At 37.9% G+C, this 21,940-nt stretch overlaps 1 protein-coding gene across 1 annotated transcript in view; it reads right to left on the bottom strand.

Moving 5' to 3' along the window:
* The window catches only part of LOC114049955 (potassium channel subfamily K member 1), a 66,578-nt gene that overhangs the window by 7,646 nt on the left and 36,992 nt on the right, over nucleotides 1-21,940 (bottom strand). Inside the window, exon 2 of the mRNA XM_027871436.1 lies at nucleotides 1,344-1,739. Within this exon, the coding sequence (XP_027727237.1) occupies nucleotides 1,344-1,739 (396 nt within the window). The remainder of the gene's footprint in view (nucleotides 1-1,343; nucleotides 1,740-21,940) is intronic.

The following is a 21,940-nucleotide window of genomic DNA, read 5'->3' as shown; positions in this document are numbered from 1 at the left end:
CAGATCTAAACACTTAATTATAATGTCTAGTTAACATTTATAGAGCACCTACTAGTGCCAGACACCATGCTCAGCACTTCACAAATATCTCATTTGATCCTTACAACAACCCTAAAAGGTAAGTGCTATTATTATCACAATTTTACAGTTGAGGAAAACAGGTTAAGTGACTTGCCCAGGGTCACACAGCTGAGGTCAGGTTTGAATTCAGGTTTTCCTGACTCCAGGCCTGGAGTTCTAACCATTGTGCCACCTAGCTGCCTCATTTTCCATTCCAACATTTAATAGAAAAATGAGGAGATTTGGATGGAATGAGTTAAAGGGAAAAAAACCTCCCAACTTAAAAAAAGAGAGAGAGCGAGAAAGAGAGAAAGTCGAAACCTGTGACTCTGACTGAAGCTGTTTTAAATTATAAGTTCCTAGTCATTGAAATTTCAGCTCCCTAGAGGCTTTACTTTGCCGGGAACTTTCTGCATAGACTTTCAGTCTTTAGGAGTTTCAGTATCAGCAAAACAAGCATAATGATACTTACCTGTTCTCTTGTTCAGAAAGAGCTGCTCTCTGAATAAATCAGATATACCTGTGAGTGAGGGTATCCTGGTATGTTAAAGTACATGACCAGCATTTATACGCTCCAGTACAAGTTCTATAAATTTAAGATTATTTTGCAAAATTATGGTATTTCAGTGGGCTATTCAGTTTTTGTTATAGTGTTTAGATATCATGGAAGAGTGCGATATTTGGTATTGGTATAACTGTGAATCTATTTTTAATGCCTAGAACACTTTTCCATCAGCATGAATGTATCAGGCAGGAGAGAGGGCAGGCCTTGGACTCAGGAAGACTTGAGTGCAAATTCTAACTCTGTTACTTATTGCCTGCATGACCTTGGGTAAGCCACCAACCTTCTCTGAGGCTCAGTTTCCTATCTGGACTAGATGGCTTTCTTTCCAGGTCCAGATCTATGATTCTGCCTCTGACACATACTGACTTTGGACTTGACAACCTCTCAGTGCTCCATTAATGAATAACTAATACAAAATATAAATATTATCAGGATTGTAAGAATTGTAAAGGAGCTTTAACTTTCAGTAAGGATGACAATTTATTTTGGCTTAATGAATTTGCCAGAGAGTGGAATAATAATGGGAAGGAATAGAAAGGCAGGTACTAGTCAACTCTGAAAATGATCAGACCTTTGAAAAGTGGCCAACCATCAATAGATGGGGTGGACTTAGGGTGCAAGGACAAGGAGAGGAGAAGGAATGGAGTCAGATCAGGATTCAGGAAACATTTGGGTTATACACCTTCTGCTTGCTTTTATAAATGTCCAAGATACTTACATGTGATGCCTATCTTATACAGCTCCCTGAATTTCTGATTGTAGCCTTCTCCAGGAACATAATCCCCCAGGCCAATGGTGCTTAAGGAAATGAAGCAAAAATAAAAGGATTCCAAAAAGTTCCAATCGTCTTCCAAGATGGAAAACACTGCCGCCGGGATGAAGAAGAAGCAGGACACAGTCACGAACCCAAGCAGGACGGCATGAATGATGGCAACCACTTGTTTGGAGAATCCCCAGCGGATGTGGAAGTACAGCACAGGCCTCCGGGTGACGTGAACGGTGATACGCTGGACCACTGCTGTCAGGAAAAGGAGGGTGAAGGGGATGCCAATGACGGAGTAGATGATGCAGAAGGCCTTACCTCCGTCTGATAAAGGGACCGTGTGTCCATAACCTAGGTGAATAAAAATGAAACTAAAGTAAGAAGCCTAAGAAAGAACATAAAACATTTTGAGGACACAGATGAGATCATCTGGCAGGAGGGAAAAAAATCAAGTTACTGGGGACCTGAAGCTGCAAAGGCAAAATTTAAAAAGGGTTTTGTAGACTCTGTTAAGTTCACTGCTTCCTATGAAGACCTACTAATCACTTCAGCCTCTCTAGAGCTGATTTGGTTTTGAAATCAAAGGCAGTTTGAGATGATGGTTCTGTTTGTTCCAACAGATTTGCTCATTCATTAACATCTAATGCTAACAGGTCTCCTGATTGGGCAAGAAAATCCATCCTGGGACAGACTACCTGGGCTGTCTGTTCAGGTAGACAGACTTGCTCCCAATAAGGAAGGTCACAACAATCTGTCAGACCAGCACAGGAAGTTTTCTCCAGCAGGGTTGACTTGCACATCCTCATCACTCCTAAAATAGCTTTTATGTCGTGCCTTATGCACTTGGTATTCATTATCTCATCTGAACCTTATAAAATAAAATCCTATGAGGTCTGTACAAATATTATTTTCAATTTGTACACCAGGAAACTAAGGCACAAAATGACTAAATGATTCTCCAGAAGTTAGAAAGCTAGTAAATGTGGGAGACAAAATTCCTACCTAGTTCTCTCCTAATATCAAAGCCAACATTTTTTCCACTATACCATGCTGCCTAATTCCAGGTGATGTCTACAATTCCCTGAAGTCAAACCTTTCATTCAATATTCTATCTGAACTGAACAGCAAATCAAGGTGGGCAATACTTAGCAAGTCACCGACATACTGTTTGAAAGACACAAAGCACTTTACATACACTTTCCTCATGAAAACTCTTTGAGGTAGTTAGTGTAAGTACAATCCTAATATTTCAAAGGGTGCATGACTTCATTAGTTAGGGTAGTATTCCCTCTACTGACTCAGAGTCAGAGGTTCCCAAAGTGGGTGATACCACTCCCCCAGGGGGCACTGGAATGATAAGGGTCGGGGGGGAGTAGTAGCCTCGGGTACAATTGGGGGGTACATTGAATAAAAATAAGGGGGTGGTAGAAGCTTAAGGAAAAAAGAGAAGATAAGAAAATTTTGAAAAACCATTCATATATATTTCATCTGTTGTGTAACAGAGTTAAAGTCACAGTGATTACATTAACCCACAAATTTACAGTAAACTCTTAAATTTAAGATGTCATTAAAAATATTTTATAATTTTTTGAAATGATGCAAAAAATATTAAAGGATTAATGGTTTACTGAAAATTTCTATAGAACCGTAGATTTTTTCTTAGCAATAATGCATTTAATTAAATTTTTAAAATGAATGAATGAATGAATGAAAGTATTTAAGCTCTTACTATGTGCCATTGCCAAGGGCAGGTAGGTGGCACAGTGGATAGTGTTGGGCCTGGAGTCAAGAAGACACATCTTCATGAGTTCAAATATGGCCTCAGACATTTACTAGTATGACCTTGGGCAAGTCCCTTAAGTATTTGTCTCAGTTTCCTCATCTATAAAATGAGTCAGAAAAGAAAATGGCAAACCACTTTAGTAACTGCCAAGAAAACCCCAAATGGGGTCACAAAGAGTCAGACACAACTGAAAAATGACTGAGCAAAAACAATGAAACTGTGCTTTCACTATGTATACTAACAGTGTTTTCTGCCAACAGATTAAAAGAAAGCAACAATCTGCAGAACTTAGTGAGAGCCTTTTCCTTCTCCTGGGGTCTATATAAACAATTTTAGTAAATGGAAAACAAAATGCAAAATTTACATCTCATTTGAATTTGCTGCAAAATTAAAGGGCAGCATATTGGAAGAATCATCCTACGCAATGAATCTACAGCAGTTTCTCCATATTAGACAACTTAATGCATCAGATGGAAAACTTCAGGCTTGCTTGAATTTTAATGAAGTAATGAATAATTTATCCAAGTTCAATCCATTGAACCCCTAGATAAATCATGCTGCAGAGTTCTTTTCTCTCTTTTTTAAAATTTATAATCCTGTTGGAAATGATTACCAAGCATGAAGACTTTCAAATAACCCAATAAAATGTTATTTGGTGACCTTTACCTTTGATCACAATGTTCACATAATTTTTGGCTTAACAAGTTGGCCAACTTGTTAAAAAAAAAAAAACACCTGGGAAATGATTTTTTAAAATATCCATTTAACCCAGCCCATGACTACACTAGACTCTTAGGTGAAAGGGACCTCGAATTTTTTTCATTCTCAAAAAAATGTTTTTTTGTCACAAATCTCTCTTTGGTAGTTTTGTTCAGGTTTAGAGGTTTAGGGGTGCTGGAACCCCAAAATCACAACACACAGGTCCTGCCCAAAAGAATTTGACCCAAGCCTTCTTTCTGCCAAAGACAAGGTTTATTAAAGATCAGCCATATAGGACAGACTCTTAAGGAATCTGAATATTAGTGAGCTATTGGCTGAATTTTAAGAATGTGAGCACTTTAATGGAGATAAGATGGACCTTATATACAGAAAGACTGTGGGAGGGATCTATGAGTTGCCAAGTAGTTTGGGGTGACTGGAGGAGGGGTCTAAAGAGTATCTGAATGGGAGTGGCCAGTAATCTAATGTGAACAGAAAGCCAGAGACCTGAACCACATGGCCAAAGGAGAATGGGATCTAAATATGATTAAGAGTGGTAAATGGCCAGGGGCAATCAGGAGGTAAAAGAACAGAATTGGGAGATTGGGCACAGCAGCACTGAAAGGCCAGCTGAATGAATTACAGGCAAATGCCAGAGATTTGGGAAAAGTCCAGGGATTTTCTTTTTTGGGGTCCAGATCCCAAAGACATGGTCTTTTCCTTTTAGGGATTCAGATCCCATCCACATGAGTCAAATTGAAGTCTATGAATCATTCTCAGAATGTTTTCTTTATGACATCTACAATTGAGGGAAATGTTAAAATTTTTAAAATTAGTGAAAATAAAGATGTATTTTTTTTAATCTCATATAAATTCACAGACCTCCTCCCCCACCCCTTGAACTTCCTGAAATCTGTGAACACCAGGTTAAGAATTCTTGATGTAATCTAACTCCTATGTGAGCAAAGGTCCATCCCCTTCGTAGCATTCTGAAAAAAATTAGTCACTTATCCTTTGTGTGAAAACCTTTAGTAATGATGTACTCACAACCACCTTTGGCATTCTATTTTTGGACAATTCTAAGGATTAGGAAATTTTTCTTTGCAAGTCAAAAATCTTCCTCTCTACAATTTGGACCCATTGCTGCTTCTGGTGGGAGTTCCCTGGTCGTCCCCTTCTACCTTAATCCCTTCCCTCTAAGATTGTCATATAATATATGGCTACTTTATGTAGCTTATATGGTCATAGTTATTTTCATGCTGTCTCCTACATTAGAATATAAATTTTGTAAGAATGAGGATTGTATTTTTGCCCTTCTTCCTATATTCCACCCCCCCATCCCACTTACTGGTACTTCTCATTTTTCCTGAGGCAACACCCATTCAGTGATTAAGGCTAGGTTAAAAAAAAAAAAAGAGGCCATTCTTTGCCTCATTTAACCAGGTCCAGAAAAAAACATCTAACTGGGAGGGCAAGACCCTCAGGGTTTCTGGACAAAATAGAAATAATTCCTATTTACCTTCACTGGGAGTAAACCAGGGCCCAAACAATGACCAGGAGGGGTTTGGCTTCCTTGTCACTTTCTTCTTTGAGAAAGAAGGACGAACAACAATAACAAAAACAACAACAACAACAACTTACTGGCCCAGAATAATGCCAGTTGACTGCCTGATTCTGCCATGTGGGCCTAGGCAAAATAAATTTAATCCTCTTCCCTCTAGGGATTTGTAGCCCTAGAAAGAAAAGACTTCAGGGAGAATGGCTGAGGTGGGGGTGTGTGGAACTTGAGAATAGTCTTCAAGTATTTAGAGGCCTGTCATCTGCTAAAGGAGTAAGACTTCTTCTATTTGTGCCCAAAGGTCAGAATCAGAAACAGTAGATAGCAATTTCCAAAAAGCAAATTTAGACTTGATCTCAGGAACAATGTCCTAAGAATTAAAGCTGTTCAGAAATGTAATAGGCTGCCCTAGGAGGGAGTGGGTTCCTCCCTCAATGAAGGCCTTCAAGAAGAGGCCAGATGACTACTTGCTGAATATGGGATAGGAGGAACTTCTTTCAGGTCTAGGCAGCCACTGAGGTCTATTCTACCTCTCAAATTCTGTTATTCTGAAGACAGATATGTTCTAAGTTCCCCCCTTTCTCCTCTTATTCTCCTTTCCTCTCCCCCTACCAATCCCTAATAAATTAAAAAAACAAAACAAGAGAAAAAAACAACAACACTGCTTTTCTCTAGGCTAAACGTTCCTTCAATCATTTCTCATGTGGCATGTATATCAGTCCTCTCACCATCCAAGGGACACACTCTAGCTTATCTGGTCCTCTTCTAATAAACTGAAAGCCCAACTGAAAACAATACTCCAGAAATGATCTGACTTGTTTTAATGTTCTACAACCACATATAGAGAAGCAGAAAGGCATACAAAGAATTCCATAAAATGGCTTCTTTTCACTGTCAAAAAAGTTTTGCAGTAGGGCTAATCAAAGTCTGTTGCATACTGTTTAATCAATTAACAAGCATTTATTAAGTACTTACTTTGTGCCAAAACTGTACTAAGTTCTGAGGATAAAAGAGAAAGGCAAAAACATGGTCCCTGTCCACCCAAGAGCTCACATTCTAATGGGGGAGAAATGTGAACAATTAGGCACTCATAATATAAGGATGACATAAATGGGAGGTAATCCCAGGGGGAAGGCACTAGCAGTAGGGATTCCTTGGACAGATGTGAAAAGACTCATCTCCCATTCAATAAAATTTCATTTAATCAGAACTAAGAAATGGGATAGTGAGGATCTAGAAAGGGCTTGAAAGACATATGGCTTCCTATTCTACTGAACTAATCACAACTACATCAGAACCTTCCTATATTACCTTTGGCGTCCACAGCATAGGACTATATAATCAGTGAGACCATGTGAAAATCTTATTCTTCCATCATTTCTGGTGATTAATCTACTTTGGACAGAGGTCAAGACAGGTATGTTATAACAAATTCTAGGTAGGAGAAAACTATGTTTCTTTATATTGAGACAGGTTTAGCTCAGTGGATTTAAGAAGGTATTGGTAGACATGTACTCAGGCCATAGCACTGCTGAGAAAGAGGTATGTGGCCCTTTCCTCTTATGAAGTATCTAGGCAGTCTAAGAGCTGGGCAACAAGAACCTCATAGCTAGATTAAAATTGAGTTTGCCCCAGTAGGCCCACACAAGAATTGTACAGAATATAAGCAACAAAGTACCCTGAACAGTTTGAGGTGTGAACGTGGCTCAGAGGTTTAGTGCTTTCCCCAGCTGTTAATGCTCTCTCCCTCCTCCAAATCTCATATTTATGTAAGTACATGTCATATTCTCTTATTAGAATGTAAGTTCCTTGGTGGTAGAATTAATTTTGTTTTTGCTTCTATATCTCTAGCACCTAGTACAGTGACTTGAAAGTAGCATGTACTTTTGTTATTCAGTCTTTTCAGTCATACCCAACTCTTCATGACCCCATTTGGGGTTTTCTTGTTAGAGTGCCACATGATTGTTAAATTTTATGGTAATTCTATACAAGGGTCAGGGAGACTTTAGAGTGCAAGGAGTTCTCACACCACTATGGCTTCCCTACGTGACCAGGAAAAATGAGTTTCACTATGTATAGAACAATAGGTTTCTTATAAATCTTTTTCTTTTCTTTTCTTTTTGTTCTGCTCTAAATACAGAATCTCATTGTAGCTGTTTTACTAACCTGGGAAAAAAAACTGACTGTTCTTAGTTTCCTCATCTGAAACCCACACTGGAAAATTGCAATCCAAAGTTTAATTAAAATTTCCTAATCCACCTCTTTACCTCAAAATCAGGGGTGACAGTGATTAGCTAACAGCCAAGCAAAGAGTTTGTATGAGGTCAAATTGGCATAGGCTTCATACTTGAGATCAATTTGTCTTACAGGCAAAAAGAATCCTTTCTAGTAATTAATGAATGACTTCATTTTAAGCACAAACTACCACTTAATGTGGTAATGTTCTCTGTCCCATACCACGGGGCTTCACAGTCCTCAGGTTTTTTTGAGTGTATAAATTCCTGAACCTATACGTAGTTTAAATTTAATTTCCCACCCCTGACCTACCTGTCTCACTGAGAGAAAGTATATTTGGCAACTTCTCCCAGTCAAAGGAGGTGTGTTCATGCCTAGGACAAGGCTCAAGATAGGAACAGAACGATTTGAAGAGGGCAGGAGTGAGCACGTTTACTCAAAAGGAGCAAGTATGGCAAAAAAAAAAAAAAAAAAAGGAGGGACAAAAAATGAGATCCATAGAGTTGTCAACTTTTCTCTTAGCATTTCACTGTTCTAGTCATTGAATTATGTCTCAGGGATCCATTTTCCATCCCATTTACTCATTTCTTTCATATTTTTTGCTGATGGCCAGAAGGCATACAGAATTTTATCTTAAACTGATTTACAGTAAGATAATCGCCAAGAATCCCACTTCTTAAAAAAACAAACAAACAAACAAACAAAAACTTACTGTATGGTGTGATTTGGTAAGCCACTTCCAAGAAGGTAAAATTATTAACCCCAATTTATGGGCAGTTGATTTCAGAAATGTGAACACAAAAGTCATACATAGTATCACTGACCATTAATTGTAGAGGGAAATGATACTGAAGGACATCTAAGGAGAAAGAAGTTACAACATACAAAAGAAAGAGGACGGAGACTTGAGTTAAGAAAACTTGCAGGGGGTTAAGATTAAGGGATGGCTTCTGAAGATACTATAAAGAAAAAAGTGGAAGGATGTGGCAATGGATGTTGTTGCTTGTCCTTCATTTTTGAAGAGGACCAGTGACATCATGGGTGATAACTTGACTCTCAAGGGAATTAAATCTAAGTAAGGTAGAGTTGCTCCAAGTTGTCAACCTCATTCTTTCTTTTTGAGTCATTAAAATCCAGTGGCAAGAAAAAATCAAGACAACTGGTAGTGGTCCAGGATGCAGTGGATGACCTTGGTGTCTTCAATGCTTGACCAGTCTCTAAGCACTCCACAGCACCTGCTTCAGCCACCTTCATGTCCATTAGAATAAATTGTTCATCCACCCATTCTGCCAAAGGAAGTATTCACATGCTTGGGGTACATACCCCTCTAACTTACCAGTGAGTATGAGGCCTGTCAGTTACCCTTAACCTGGTTTAGCTGTTCTATTTAGAAGGTTTTACTGGGCTGTGGCCAGTACACATGCTACAGCTTCTTGCAGCCACAGGCGAGAGGTAACAAATGGACACCAAAGGTAGCTGAGCAGCCCCGAAAAGGGTTCAGCAAGCCCTCAAACCCAGAGGTGCTGGTCCTCCCTGAATACCAATGCAAAGACAATGAAATGCATTAAAATAAGCCACAGGTTCCTGATGTTTCTTCCAGGAAATTCTTCTGGTGACCACATTGGTACTGTTCGTTTTGATGGAAAAAGTAAGCAGGAGAAGAGGATCATTGAGAAATGATCAATTGTCTTTGCCATGTTTGGACTATGCTAAGAATAATGGTTCCATCTGAGATGACAGAGGACTGGACTGAATGGGGATGAATGTGTTCCCTGGATGGGCAGATGGATATGTGTCATCTGAACAAAAACATTACCAAGTCCTAAGAAAGGAACCAGGACTAAGGCCTAACAGGCGATTGTTTGATATAGGATTTTTGAAGGCATCAGTGAGGGGGATTGTACAAAGACCAGGTGACAGTTAAGAAAACAAAATAGAGAAAGTGTTAAAAAGTTACTAGTGTCAAACCACCATCTCAATAGAAAATGTAAATAGGATAAAAATAGTTTTTGTAATGAAGATGCAAATGACTTTGGTAAATGAGGTTTCTAGAGCAATCACTGGTGTAAGTAAAATGTTGAAGCTTTAGGGCTCAGCAAGGAATAGGACTTTGTAGAACATCTGAAGTGCTAATGGCTTCAGTAGGAGAATATTAGTCATATTGCCAGCCCCTTTCCCTGTCCCCGTCCACATATACATATTAGGAGCTGTCACTAAAGTTCTACTTTAAGGCTGTGCTTCGACATGAAGGTGACCCAGGATTTTCAAAGTAGTCAAAAAAGAGTTTAAGAAAAAATGATTAATATTGATACTATATTTAGGTCACTGATAATTAGAAGTAGTCAAGATCTTTTATTGTTCAGTCATTTTTCAGTTGTGTCTGACTCTTTGTGACCCATTTGGGGTTTTCTTGGCAGATACTAAAGTGGTTTGCCATTTTCTTCTCCAGCTTATTTTACAGCTGAAGAACTGAGGCAAACAGGGTTAAGTGACTTGAGGCTGGATTTGAACTCAGGAAGATGAGTCTTCCTGATTCAAAGCCGAATACTCTACCCACTGAGCCAAAGGGGGATGAATTAGATGAACAATAAAGATACCTCTTATTCATAACATGGTGAAAAGAAGAAAATTTGATTTCAATAGCACAAGTAACTAAGACATTATGGGATTAGTGATTTCACAGTTATCTAAAAACTGAAAGTGGAAGTCCACAGTCTGCAAACTGTATTAGTTCTTTGTGCAGCTGCTAGTGGTTACATGGAAAAGTCAAAGCTTGGTACAAATCTTAATGGGCTAGTATTTCCCCCGACTCCAGACTGTTGGCCTCTTACCACTCTCATCCCCACAACTTCATTCAGCAACCCCCAGCATAGACCCACCTTCATGGTTACTTCCACAGCAATGTAGATGATAACATCACCATAGCTTAGAAGATAGCCCCTGAGAGTTGCTGTGGTCAAAAGAAACCTGCAGTCAACCTGGTTATGAGTTGTAAAGAACTTTGTTGAGCTGAGTCTCAGTAATAGACCATTTGTCAGTAGGCCCATACTAGAAACTCTTCCATATCCCTAGGCTGGAGGCTAGTATTATGCTGTCATTGCCATCAAGAATCCAAGGTCACCACCACAGTCATGCTGATACATCAGGGGACTGTCATAGTGCTTATTATAGAAACTATAAAACCAAACAACAGCTTCTATAAATGTTGTAATAATCAATTTGGCTGGTCAGCAAGGGCCCTCCCAAAGACCTTACATACACAATACCTATCCAGCACATTCTGAATTTTACTTATAATTGGCATTAAATTTTCTAGCAGGCTTGAATTTTTACTTAATCACTAGCATTTCTCCATGTTTCCTCCCTTTTTTCTAGTAGGCACCTTTCCCCCTGTTTTATAGAATGTTGCTTATGAAATTTGCATGGTGTTTTGTTGTTTTATTAAATGACTATTTAAGTTTTACAATTTCTTCTGTTTGGCTTATTTGGGGCCAAAGAAAACCTACTTTCTTGTAGTTCTGATTGGGGAAGAAGCATAGTAGAATGAGGGGCTGGGGGGGGAGGCTAGGAAAAGGGGGGGAATGTGAATGCTCTAGATAGTGTGATAGTGCATATATTGTTGAACTTGGAGTCAGGAAGACGTGAGTTTGAATTCTGCCTCAAACTCTTATTAGCTGACCAGCTGTGCGACACCTAGACTAGTTACTTAGCTTCTTGAACCCTCAGTTAGAAAACTGAATATCATTTTCCCCAATCCATAGATTGGGGAGAGTAACAGTACCTGTCAGGGTTTTTATGAGGATCCAATGAGATAATATGTGAAGTGCCATGTAAATGCTAGGTATATTATTACCACTACTTAAAAAGATTAATCAGGATAATATTATCAGGTTTTTCAGGAAAATATTAATAACTACTCATTTATATGCTTACTTTCCCATTTGTATAAAATCTGAGAAGCAGTATGGTATAATGGCTAGAGAGATCACCCAGGAAGTTAGGAAGACCTAGGTTCAGGTCCTCCCTCTGACATATACTAGCTATGAGCCCCTAAGCAAGTAATTTCATCTCTCAGTGTTCTAGGTGACATTCCAAGACTATACATTGCAAGGAAGGTGCTGCTTTGTATTGTTAGAGGGAGTTTCCTTAGTTGGGAATTCTCTAGCCTATTGAAATCAGAGGTATAGACTCTATAAAATATAAAGCCTTTATAAAGCCTTCATAAAATATTTATAAGAATAAAAATGTACATGTGTCAAGGATATCATTGATGAGTACATGAGAAGGAAATAGGCAGGCTTTACCCAACTATAGTATTTTTACAGTCAACACCACCACCTTAATGGCTCCCCTTGAAGAAGCAGTTTCTCACACATATATAAAAATGAATAAGGATTCCTTTCAAAATTTAAAAACAGATACTTGATGATGCCCTTTATTGATATCCAACAGATTATAAGACACGGAGCTCAAAGGTATGTGCTATGATCAAAGATGTCTGGTGAAGAAGTGAATTGAAAAAAAAAAATTCTGATAGATGGTAAAATAATCCAGATTCTCTTGTCTACAGATGACATTGTAACTGAAAACTTCAAGTCCTCGAATGAGATCCATAATCAGTCAAGACTTTGGCCTAACTATCCAAATGAGAAAACCCAACTGGATGAAGAATATCTATGATCTAATGGTCCTACAGTACGATTGTAAAGACAGCCCCTATAGCTAGTCCATCAGTACAGACACCCTAGACAGACAATGATGATGGAAAATAGCCTGGAACCTACCATTGGATAGGTGCCCTTTGGAGGATTTCATGGAGGACAGGGACAAAAATCATACGAGATGGAAAGGTGTTGGATTACGATTTATCTACCAGTGGAGAGCACATCCATAAGGATGAGATCACATATCAAAATAATGAAAAAGAACAAGAAAGAAACATGAACCTGGAATAACACCATCTAGTCTAATTCTCACAATTCACAATTGAAGCATTTAAAACCCAAAGTGAAGGATTTGCTAAAGACAATGCTGAGAATAATATGAGGAGCCAAGGCTAGAATACAGATTATCTAGTTCATATGTCAAAAAAAAATTATTCCCCCACTGAGCCATGTCATTTCTCCGCCACTTTCCTTACCATTTCATAGATTTTTTTTTTATTACCAGACATGATTTCATCTGTATAGGGAGATCCCAGTAAGGAATTCCCTCTGCAAATGTTGACTGACACATGTTGTGCAATTTATAGTCAAAGAGAGTTGTCTGTGGAAGTAAATAGCCCAGTGCCTCAAAGCCAGTGTCAGACATGGGACTTGAACCCTGAACTGCAATCTTCCTGATAGTCCAGTTCTTGACGTGCTCCCTGTCCCTCTTTTATCACTCTCTGCTCCTCATTCCTCCCCTTCCCTTCTGTTTTGCACACATGCAATATGTATATATACACATATATGCATACATGTACATATACATACATTAGTGGGTCGAATATATGAGCAGCATGTGTTATATATGTGTATATGCATATACACTATGTACATATGCTCAAACACATATGTATGCATATACATATGCAAATACCTATGCACACACACATACTACTCATATACAATCTACTACTTGTGTATCTATGTACATATGTACACGCTGTCTAGTGTATACATACGTGTACCAATGTATATAGTATATGCATATGCATGATATATATGAATGCACTTACGTACAACTATACATGTTTATTGAAATGAAATATAATTTTGTATCTTAGATGACTTCTAGATTATGAATATTTTCATAGGATGATATTTAGATCTGGAAGGGACCATGTAGATTCAGAAGCACTGCTGTAGCTTCATTTTACAGATGAGAAAACAGGCCAATTCAAGCTTTATTAACTTGCCCAAAGTTTTACAGGTAGTAAGTAATAGAATTGGGCTTAAAACTCAAACTTCTGGTCCTCAAATAAAGCCCATTTCTTACCCTCTCTAATACACTATATTTCCCATGTATCAAGGGTTCCTACAGTTCACATTTCCTAGATACACTATATCATAAGATAGTTTGACATTTAATTTCCCAAGTACTTTACCTTCTGTTGCCTGTCTGCCCCAGGGCACACAAAAGACAGATGCTACCTGCCTTTTTCATTTTCTCTCTTCTTCCCAGATCATTGAAGGCCAAGCTGGCATGCCAGCAAGAACTATTGATGCCAAGTGCTCTAGGCCACAAAAAAATGAGGGGATGATTTATAGGGAAACAACTTTAGCCTACAACTTCATTAAATCTGAACACAGCATGAGGCAGCTTCTGGTGGGCATCTTTTCGAAAGTCAAATTTTCTATCCATTCTCTACAAGATTGACAGGACTTTTAACATGGACGAAATAAGATTTTGTCCAGGTACGAAATCTAGTAGACTCCTGAAAGCTGTTAAAAGGGATTAAAAGCCCAGGAAAAGGTCAACATCTTTGGTCAACACAAAAGGACAAATGCTAAGCATTTTTATCATTATTTTCTTAGAATTCTAAGTATTCATATGATTATGAAAATATTAATATCTCCTCTTGAAATCTGGTAATTATGTCACAATCTTCACTGCTATTGCCAGGGACAGAGGAAGGAGAGGAATACCCCAAAATGAGTTCACATGAGAAATGTTGACTTTTCATCACTAATTGCAAAACATGCCTCTTCACCCTCTTCAATCTAAATGCACACAAATGGATACTTCTTACTACTAATCACATTTTCAGCTAGAATTTCAATTTTGTAGATATAATATTTTGCCCAAGTTCTGTGTCCTGTTATTTAAGGGGAGAAAAAAGGCAGTAGATTGTGTTTGATATTTTTAGCTAAGAAAAAAAGAAAAGAAAAAAATTACTGAAAAAGGAAGGAAATAATAAGAGGCCTAAAAAAGTTACATTTCCCAATGCTACTTGTCTATCTCTATTATCAATTTGGGAACTCTCAGGACAATGCTACTAATCAGCTATCTGAAACTTCATTCCTTGTGGTTGTTGTTTACAAAACTATAACTTTGAAAGCTTCCCTAAGGGCTTTAACTCACTAGGATGCTAGGAATTAAAACACTTATTAGACTTGACAGATAATATAAATGTTTACTGGGAAGTAAGAGAAACAGAAATAAGCCAGATATGATGAGGGAGAGAGGGAAGAAGTGAAACAAGGTCACAGATTAGCATGATGCCCAAAACATGTCAACACACATAAATATCCGCTCTGACTTAGATAAATGTTTGAAATGTGGACTTTTCTTTCCTTTATACAAATGATGAAAGCTGAATATAAAAACATAATTTGGGGAATAAATATTTACATTACAATAGAAATCACACAGGATCTATTTAAATAGTATCCTCATCTAGGTTAAGTTATTAAAATAGAGTAAAGTTATAAAATAGGGTAAGTTATTAAAATAGGGTAAGTTCTTAAAATAAACTCCCAACTTTTGGGCAACAGATCTACTGTGTTAAAAAAAAAAAAAAGATAGCTTTACATATAGTCTATAAAAAGCCAGAAACTGAAAGGAATCAAAATTTCCTCTAGTGAAATACAAAACTGCTTGGTCCATTGCGTTTAGTGAATAGAGGGAGTGAGAGGGAGTGAGAACACATTGCTAAATATTTACTTTTCCAATCAAATAAAATCCCATTGCATTTACTAATTAAACTACCTTGAAGCATTGAAAGAACAATAGCCTCCCTTTTTGACATCAGGGGAAAGTGCATTATTGTAAATAGCAAACACACAAATAACAACAACAAAAGGAATTTTACTTGAAAAGTTCAGCTATTATTGTTTATTTGTTTTGTTTTTGAGGGTTGAAAAAGATTGTATAGGAATCAAAATGTTGATTTTTTAGGGGATTCTCTAGAATGCAACTTGAAAAACTGTATAAAGGCAAAAGGTGGGGCTGGGGAAAATGATATTCAGTTGACATACTGGCATTAAAAAAAATAAATAAAGGTGAAAAACCAAGAGAACAGAACCTATCCTTAGTTGCTCTCACTTCCCACTCCAGCCAGGAATACCTTCTTCAATATTTGTGTTCTCTTGGTTACTTTTTAAAATTACCATATTGCTGTATCATTATTAATGTAACATCAATAATAATGTCACATTTATATGCCACTTTAAGCTTGTAAATATTGTCCTCATGATAACATTGTACATTAAGTAAGATAGATATAAATAGTTAGCCCCCTTTTACATATGAGGAGATTGAGTCTCAGAGAGATAAAGCAATTTACCCATGCCACACAAGTAGTGTCAGAGTCAAGATTTGAACTCAAATCCTCTTGACTTAAAGTTTAATGTTTTTTTTTCTATCTGTACTATCTGCCTAACCAATGCTTCGCACATAGTATGAATTTTTAAGTCCTTGTTGATTATCCAGTTCATATGATTTAAAGCTTTTAAAGAATGGTAGTCAAACTCATTCATTGTGGTAGTTATTTCACTGCTTTGCCCTGACCACCATCTGTTTGTTGTACTTTGACATCTGCTTTCCTACCTGGTTTCTGATGAACTGTTGTAGTATATCTTGTCTTCAATTCTTCTGTGGTCCTGGCCCCCTGATCACCTGTATGGCTATGGACCTATATCTAGACCACTAGCTTCCCTACCATGGCATCCTATCTTAAATCTGATATTAAACGGAAAAGGGTATAGAAAGTTTCTCCTTCCCTAATTGCGTATGACTACCTGTTGCTGACATAGACAAGAGTAATATTTTTAAACAAAGTTCATTTAATGAAGCCAACCAATAGAAGCAACTGGGTAGTTCAGTAGATAGTATGTTAGACTTGGAGGATGGAGTATGAGTGTTTGAATCCTGTCTCAGACACTTACTAGCTGTGACACTCTGGGCAAGTCACTTAATCTGTTTGTCTCTGTTTTGTCATCTGAAAAATGCAGACTAATAATAGCAACTATTTCATGGGGTCATTGTGAGGAACAAGTGAAATAATGTATGTAAAGAGTTTTACAAATAAACTTTGTAAAACAAAGTGCCATATAAATGCTAGCTATATATCAACTATGGATGATAGCAATCTGTGTTTGTACAGCACTTTAAGGTTTACAAAATACTTTATTCATACTATAAAAAATGATTTCTCTTGGTAATGTGTGTCTTGGAGACAGAGCTTCTCCTCTCCCTGCCCCTCCCCAGCCTTCTGAAAAGTTCTTCACAATGACATTACTGAAAATAAGCTTATCCTTGTCAAACTCCAACCCAGGCCTGAACTGATTTAATCTGCTCAAATTTGGGTGGAGACAGATTCCCAAGACTTGGGGTGGTATTTCCTCTGTCCTGATGGCTGGTGATACCAGCCACTGTTGACCAAGATTAAGTGACCTAAGTCACTTACTCAAGACCTCGTTTTAATATAGCCCACATCCCAGTGTATTGACCAATCATGGTTGATTTGCACCCTTGGTAACACCTACTCTTTGAAGAGCATATAACCCTGTGCCCCCAACCCCCAATTTAAGCCAGTTCTGAACTGTTCCCCTTAGAGGGGCCCAGTTTTGGACTGCATTCCCATGTAATGCATGTCAAGCCAGCTTGGGAGAAATTAAACTGTGGACACATGCACCCTAAATTGTTTATCTCTTAGAACAGAGTCCGTAATTTATTGGGGTTCAACATAAAATGGTGCCATTACTCAAGATTTGAACTGTAATTTTTGAGGGGCTTTTTACCTGAACAGGGCTGGTACTGAGCACCCACAGGACTTTCTCCTGAAGTCCCAGCCCTGAAGTGTGTGAGTCATCTCTAAAATCCCTGCTCTTTATCTATCAGACTCCCCATATTGCATATTGCAATCCCCATTGCAATCCCCATATTGCAGTCTGTTTTTCTCTCTAAGCAGCTCTGGGGGTGGGGGCCTCAAGAGAGGTCCTCTCTGAAGGGATATCCTCTGTAATTTGGCTATAAATTGTATCATAATGGAACGATGTGGAACTAAAGGATAAATTGGCATGTGCTGAATTTTGACCAGTCTAATTCTAATTCTAAATTGGTTGATCTTAAAAACAAAGCCTAAAAAACCAACAGGAAAATTGGCTTCATATGTACTTTGTCTTGTCACACTGTTTCTGTCTCTGTGTGTGTTTGTAAAATGGTATTTACTAAGAGAGCAGATTTTTCATTTAAAATCTTGGCTGTTATGAAAATACATAAAGTGGTTTCAGGTTGTAGTTTCAACATATTAGTGATGAGATAAATGATTCTCTGTGCAAGGTGATTTAGAAATGTATTTACCTAAATTAATAGTGGGTTATTTCAAGTTTTAAATACATTATAATATGTAGGGTATTGCTACATTTCTAAAATGTGCAATTGTCCTTGGACTGGCCTTAAATGGGTGCTTTCTGAGAAACAGTCAGAGTCAACAGCTCAATGGGAGCAGCAGCAGAGGTCTAAAGCTAGTGATTAATACTAAAGCAATTACTGTAATGAACTGTAAGTGGGAAGGATCTTACTGTTTTGATCTGAATTCATTCCATGGCCTAGCAAGGGTTAAAATTAGTGTTTGAACTTATCATATGTATAAGATTCAATTACTGAAGTGTCTTATTTTTTCAGATTAAGTATGGGTAGAGAAGGATAAATAAGCTTGAGAAACAGAGACGAAAATCTATTAGACCAGTAACTTATGATCTTAATGGAAATTTGATTTTGCTCATGTTGATATTTAATCAGGAACTAGTATATGTGTAGGAATGTATACACACTACTTAAGACTATGATTATTGGAACTTGTTATTCAAGACTTCATAGGACTGTTAAGTGACCGTTATTCTGAGTCTGACTCCAGGTATGGTTATCAAGGAATGCTATTGAGCCCCTGATCCATGATGCTGGCAACCCTGAGGGGGTCTATGAACTGCAGAGGGTGATCTCATGGGAAAGGTTGGGAGAATGACTTCTGCATGAGCTGAGGCACGATTCTCCTGACTCAATTTCCCCAATATGAATATCCCACCTGGCAGATTTTAATCCTGGCTCAATGCTATTGGCCATAACTTCTGCTTGGAATTGACAGGAAGTTAGGGAACATTGTTTCTATACTATAGTCATGTCCCTATTCTTTTATGGCAATTTTTGATAATCAAAAAGTTTTATAAGCATAATATTAAATAATAGGTTGATACTGGAACATCTGAGGTTATTACAGTAAGATGCAAGTATAAGATTGAGCTATTTGGCCTAGAATTTTAGAATTAAGTATTTAGCTTTGACATCTGTTAACTACTATATTCCTGTATAAGTCAGGGTCCTTTAATTCCTCATAATGGTATGGGGATAATTAAGTCAAAGACTTGTGAACCAGGATATTATCCTGTTACTTATTTAATATACCTGTCTCAGTTTTGTTACAGTTAGTTGATGTTAAAAGAAGAATGGATTGTGGTCTACCTTGTAAATGCCTTAAAAGAGCCTTAAATGAACAATTTATTTATTGTTTACTTTTTCTTTTTGGTATTTACTCACAAAGGGGATTGCCCCCTTTGATTTATCAATACATTGATCAACTTCTCCCTCCCCTCTCCCATATTGTTACCCATTATAAGTCCCCAAAACCCCCTGAGGAAGTGTTGACCATATCAGTTAGTGATTCATTGAGAAGGCTATGCCTCTCATTAGAATCACATGGGGGAGTGTGAAAAATGATTTCTCTTGGTAATCTGTGTCTTGGAGACTCAGAGCTCCCAGCCCTGCTCCCTGCCCCCCAGCCTTCTGAAAAGTTTTTCACAGTGACATTAATGATAATAAGCTTATCCTGGTCAAACTCTAACCCAGGCCTGAACTGATTTAATCTGTTCACGTTTGGGTGGAGACAGATTCCCAAGACTTGGGGTGGTTGTCCTGATGGCTGGTTGATACCAGCCCCTTTGGGCCAAGATTAAGTGACCTAAATCACATACTTAAGACCTCATTTTCATGCCCACCTCTCAGTGTATTGACCAATCATGGTTGATTGGCACCCCTTGGTAACACCTACTCTTTGAAGAACATATAACCCTGTGCCCCCAACCCCTAATTTGAGCCAGGTCTGAACTGGTTCCCTTGGGGGGCCCAGTTTTGGAGTGAATTCCCATGCAAAGCATGTCAAGCCAGCTTGAGAGAAGTTAAACCATGAACAAATGTACCCTAACTTCTTTTGTCTCTTTCTTAGAACAGACTGTAATTTATTGAGGTTTGACAATACTATTTCATTTGTCATTTGTAATAACCCTGTGGTGTATACATAGGTGGTGCAATTAGTATTATCATCATTTTACCAACAAGGAAGAGGATGCTGAAGCTCAGAGAGATCCCATCATTACATAACTTATAAATCAAATCAAGACATGGAGTCAGGTTTTCTGATCCCAAGTCCAATGTCCTTGGCAATGCCAAAGGTGGAACTCAGATGTTTTTTTGCTCAATGTACTCCTTCCCACCAAAATAATGGTAGTCATGATGATGATAAATAATTCATATCTATGTTACACATTAAAGTTTATAGAGCCTTTTCCTCAACAACCCTGAAAACTTCAAGCTTTATTTCCTTTTATTTTGCATATACAGAAACATGGGCTCAGAAAGACCAAGCGATTTCAATGTGGTTACACAGCATGTTTGAACCAAGATTTATACTTAGGCCAAATTCAGGACACTTTCTACTATAATCAATCTATCAATATTTTTTAAAGAACCTTCTATGTTCCAGGAATTATTTCCCTTCCATTCCAGATGGGATGACAAACTTGTACACATATCAGCATAAGCAAAAGAGATACAAGGTCACCTTTTTTTTTTTCCATGAGGCAAGTAGGGTTAAGTAATTTGCCCAGAGTCACACAGCCAGTGAATGTTACGTGTCTGAGCTCGGATTTGAACGCAGGTCCTTCCAACTCCAGGGTTGGTGCTCTATCCACTGTGCCACCAAGCTACCTCTGATACAAGGTAACTTTTGAGGAAGCAAGTACTAGTAGCTGGGGGGTAGCTATCTGACTGAAAGTGGATAGATATAAGAGATATAGTGGAGATAGGATTGACAAGATTTAGTAACTAATTAAATATATGTGGTAAAAGAATCAGGAGTCTAGGATGACCCCAAGGTTGTGAACCTGAATGAATGCAAGATTGAACAGAAAAGTTCGGAAGCAGGGTGGATTTGCGGGGGAAAGATAATTAATTCTGTTCTGGACATGTTGAACCTGAGATGCATTAAGGAACTCTTAGTTCAAATACCTATTGGGAGTAATAATAATAAAAATAATAACAACAGCAACAATAGCATTTATATAGCACTTTAAGTTTCAAAAGTGTTTTATAAATACCATCTCATTTGATTCTCACAATAACAGGTGTTATTTTTTTCCCTGTTCTAGATATGAGGAAACAAGGGCAAGGAGAGACTGAGTGACCTGCCCAAGGTCACATAGCTTTTAAGTATCTGAACCAGGATTTGAAGGTCTTCTTGACTCCCAAGTTCAGTGCTTTATCCATCATGTCACTTAGGGGCCTAGGAAGTTGATGATGTGGGACTGAAGCTATGGAGAGAGACAAGAGCGTGACACAGAGATCTGGGAGTCACTTGCATGTAGATAACAACTCAATCCCTAGGAGATGAAGTTATCAAGTGATAGAGAATACAGGGAGAAGAGAGGAGGGCTTAGGACAGAACCTTTCAGTACACCCACAATTGGGGTCATGATGACTGTATGTATCTTGTTTGTACATACCCGTTTGCAAGTTGCCTCCCCATTTTGACCACCCTGGAGAGTACAGATTGGGAGTCTTTTGCCTTTCTGTCCCCAGTGCTTAGCATAGTACCTGGAACATAGCTAGTGTTTAATAAATGCTTGTTAAAGATAATCCCAAATGACTAATGATGAAGAATAATGTCTGCTTCCAGAGAAAGAACTGATATTGTTTGAACATAGACTGAAGCATGCTATTTTCCACTTTCTTTCATTCTTTTTCTTTTATTTGGTCTTGTACAAAATGACTAATATGAAAATGTTGTACATGATTGCACATGTATAACCTATATCCAATTGCTTACCATCTCAAGGAGGGGTGAGGGGAAAGAAGAAGGCTGGGATAAAATTTGGAACTCAAAACATTAAAAAGAAAAGTAAATGTTAAAAAAAAAGTTTTAACATGTAATTAGGAGGAAAATAAAATATATTTAAAAATAAATGCTTATTAACTTGACTTGATCTGAATGATGATTCCTCAAAGAAGACTCAGAAGGAA

This window comes from Vombatus ursinus, unplaced genomic scaffold (genome assembly GCF_900497805.2).
Source record: "Vombatus ursinus unplaced genomic scaffold, bare-nosed wombat genome assembly UNPS02014798.1, whole genome shotgun sequence".
Taxonomy (NCBI): Eukaryota; Metazoa; Chordata; class Mammalia; order Diprotodontia; family Vombatidae; genus Vombatus; species Vombatus ursinus.
The sequence above is the reverse complement of the archived record's forward strand: the minus strand, read 5'-3'. Positions and strand labels throughout refer to the sequence as shown.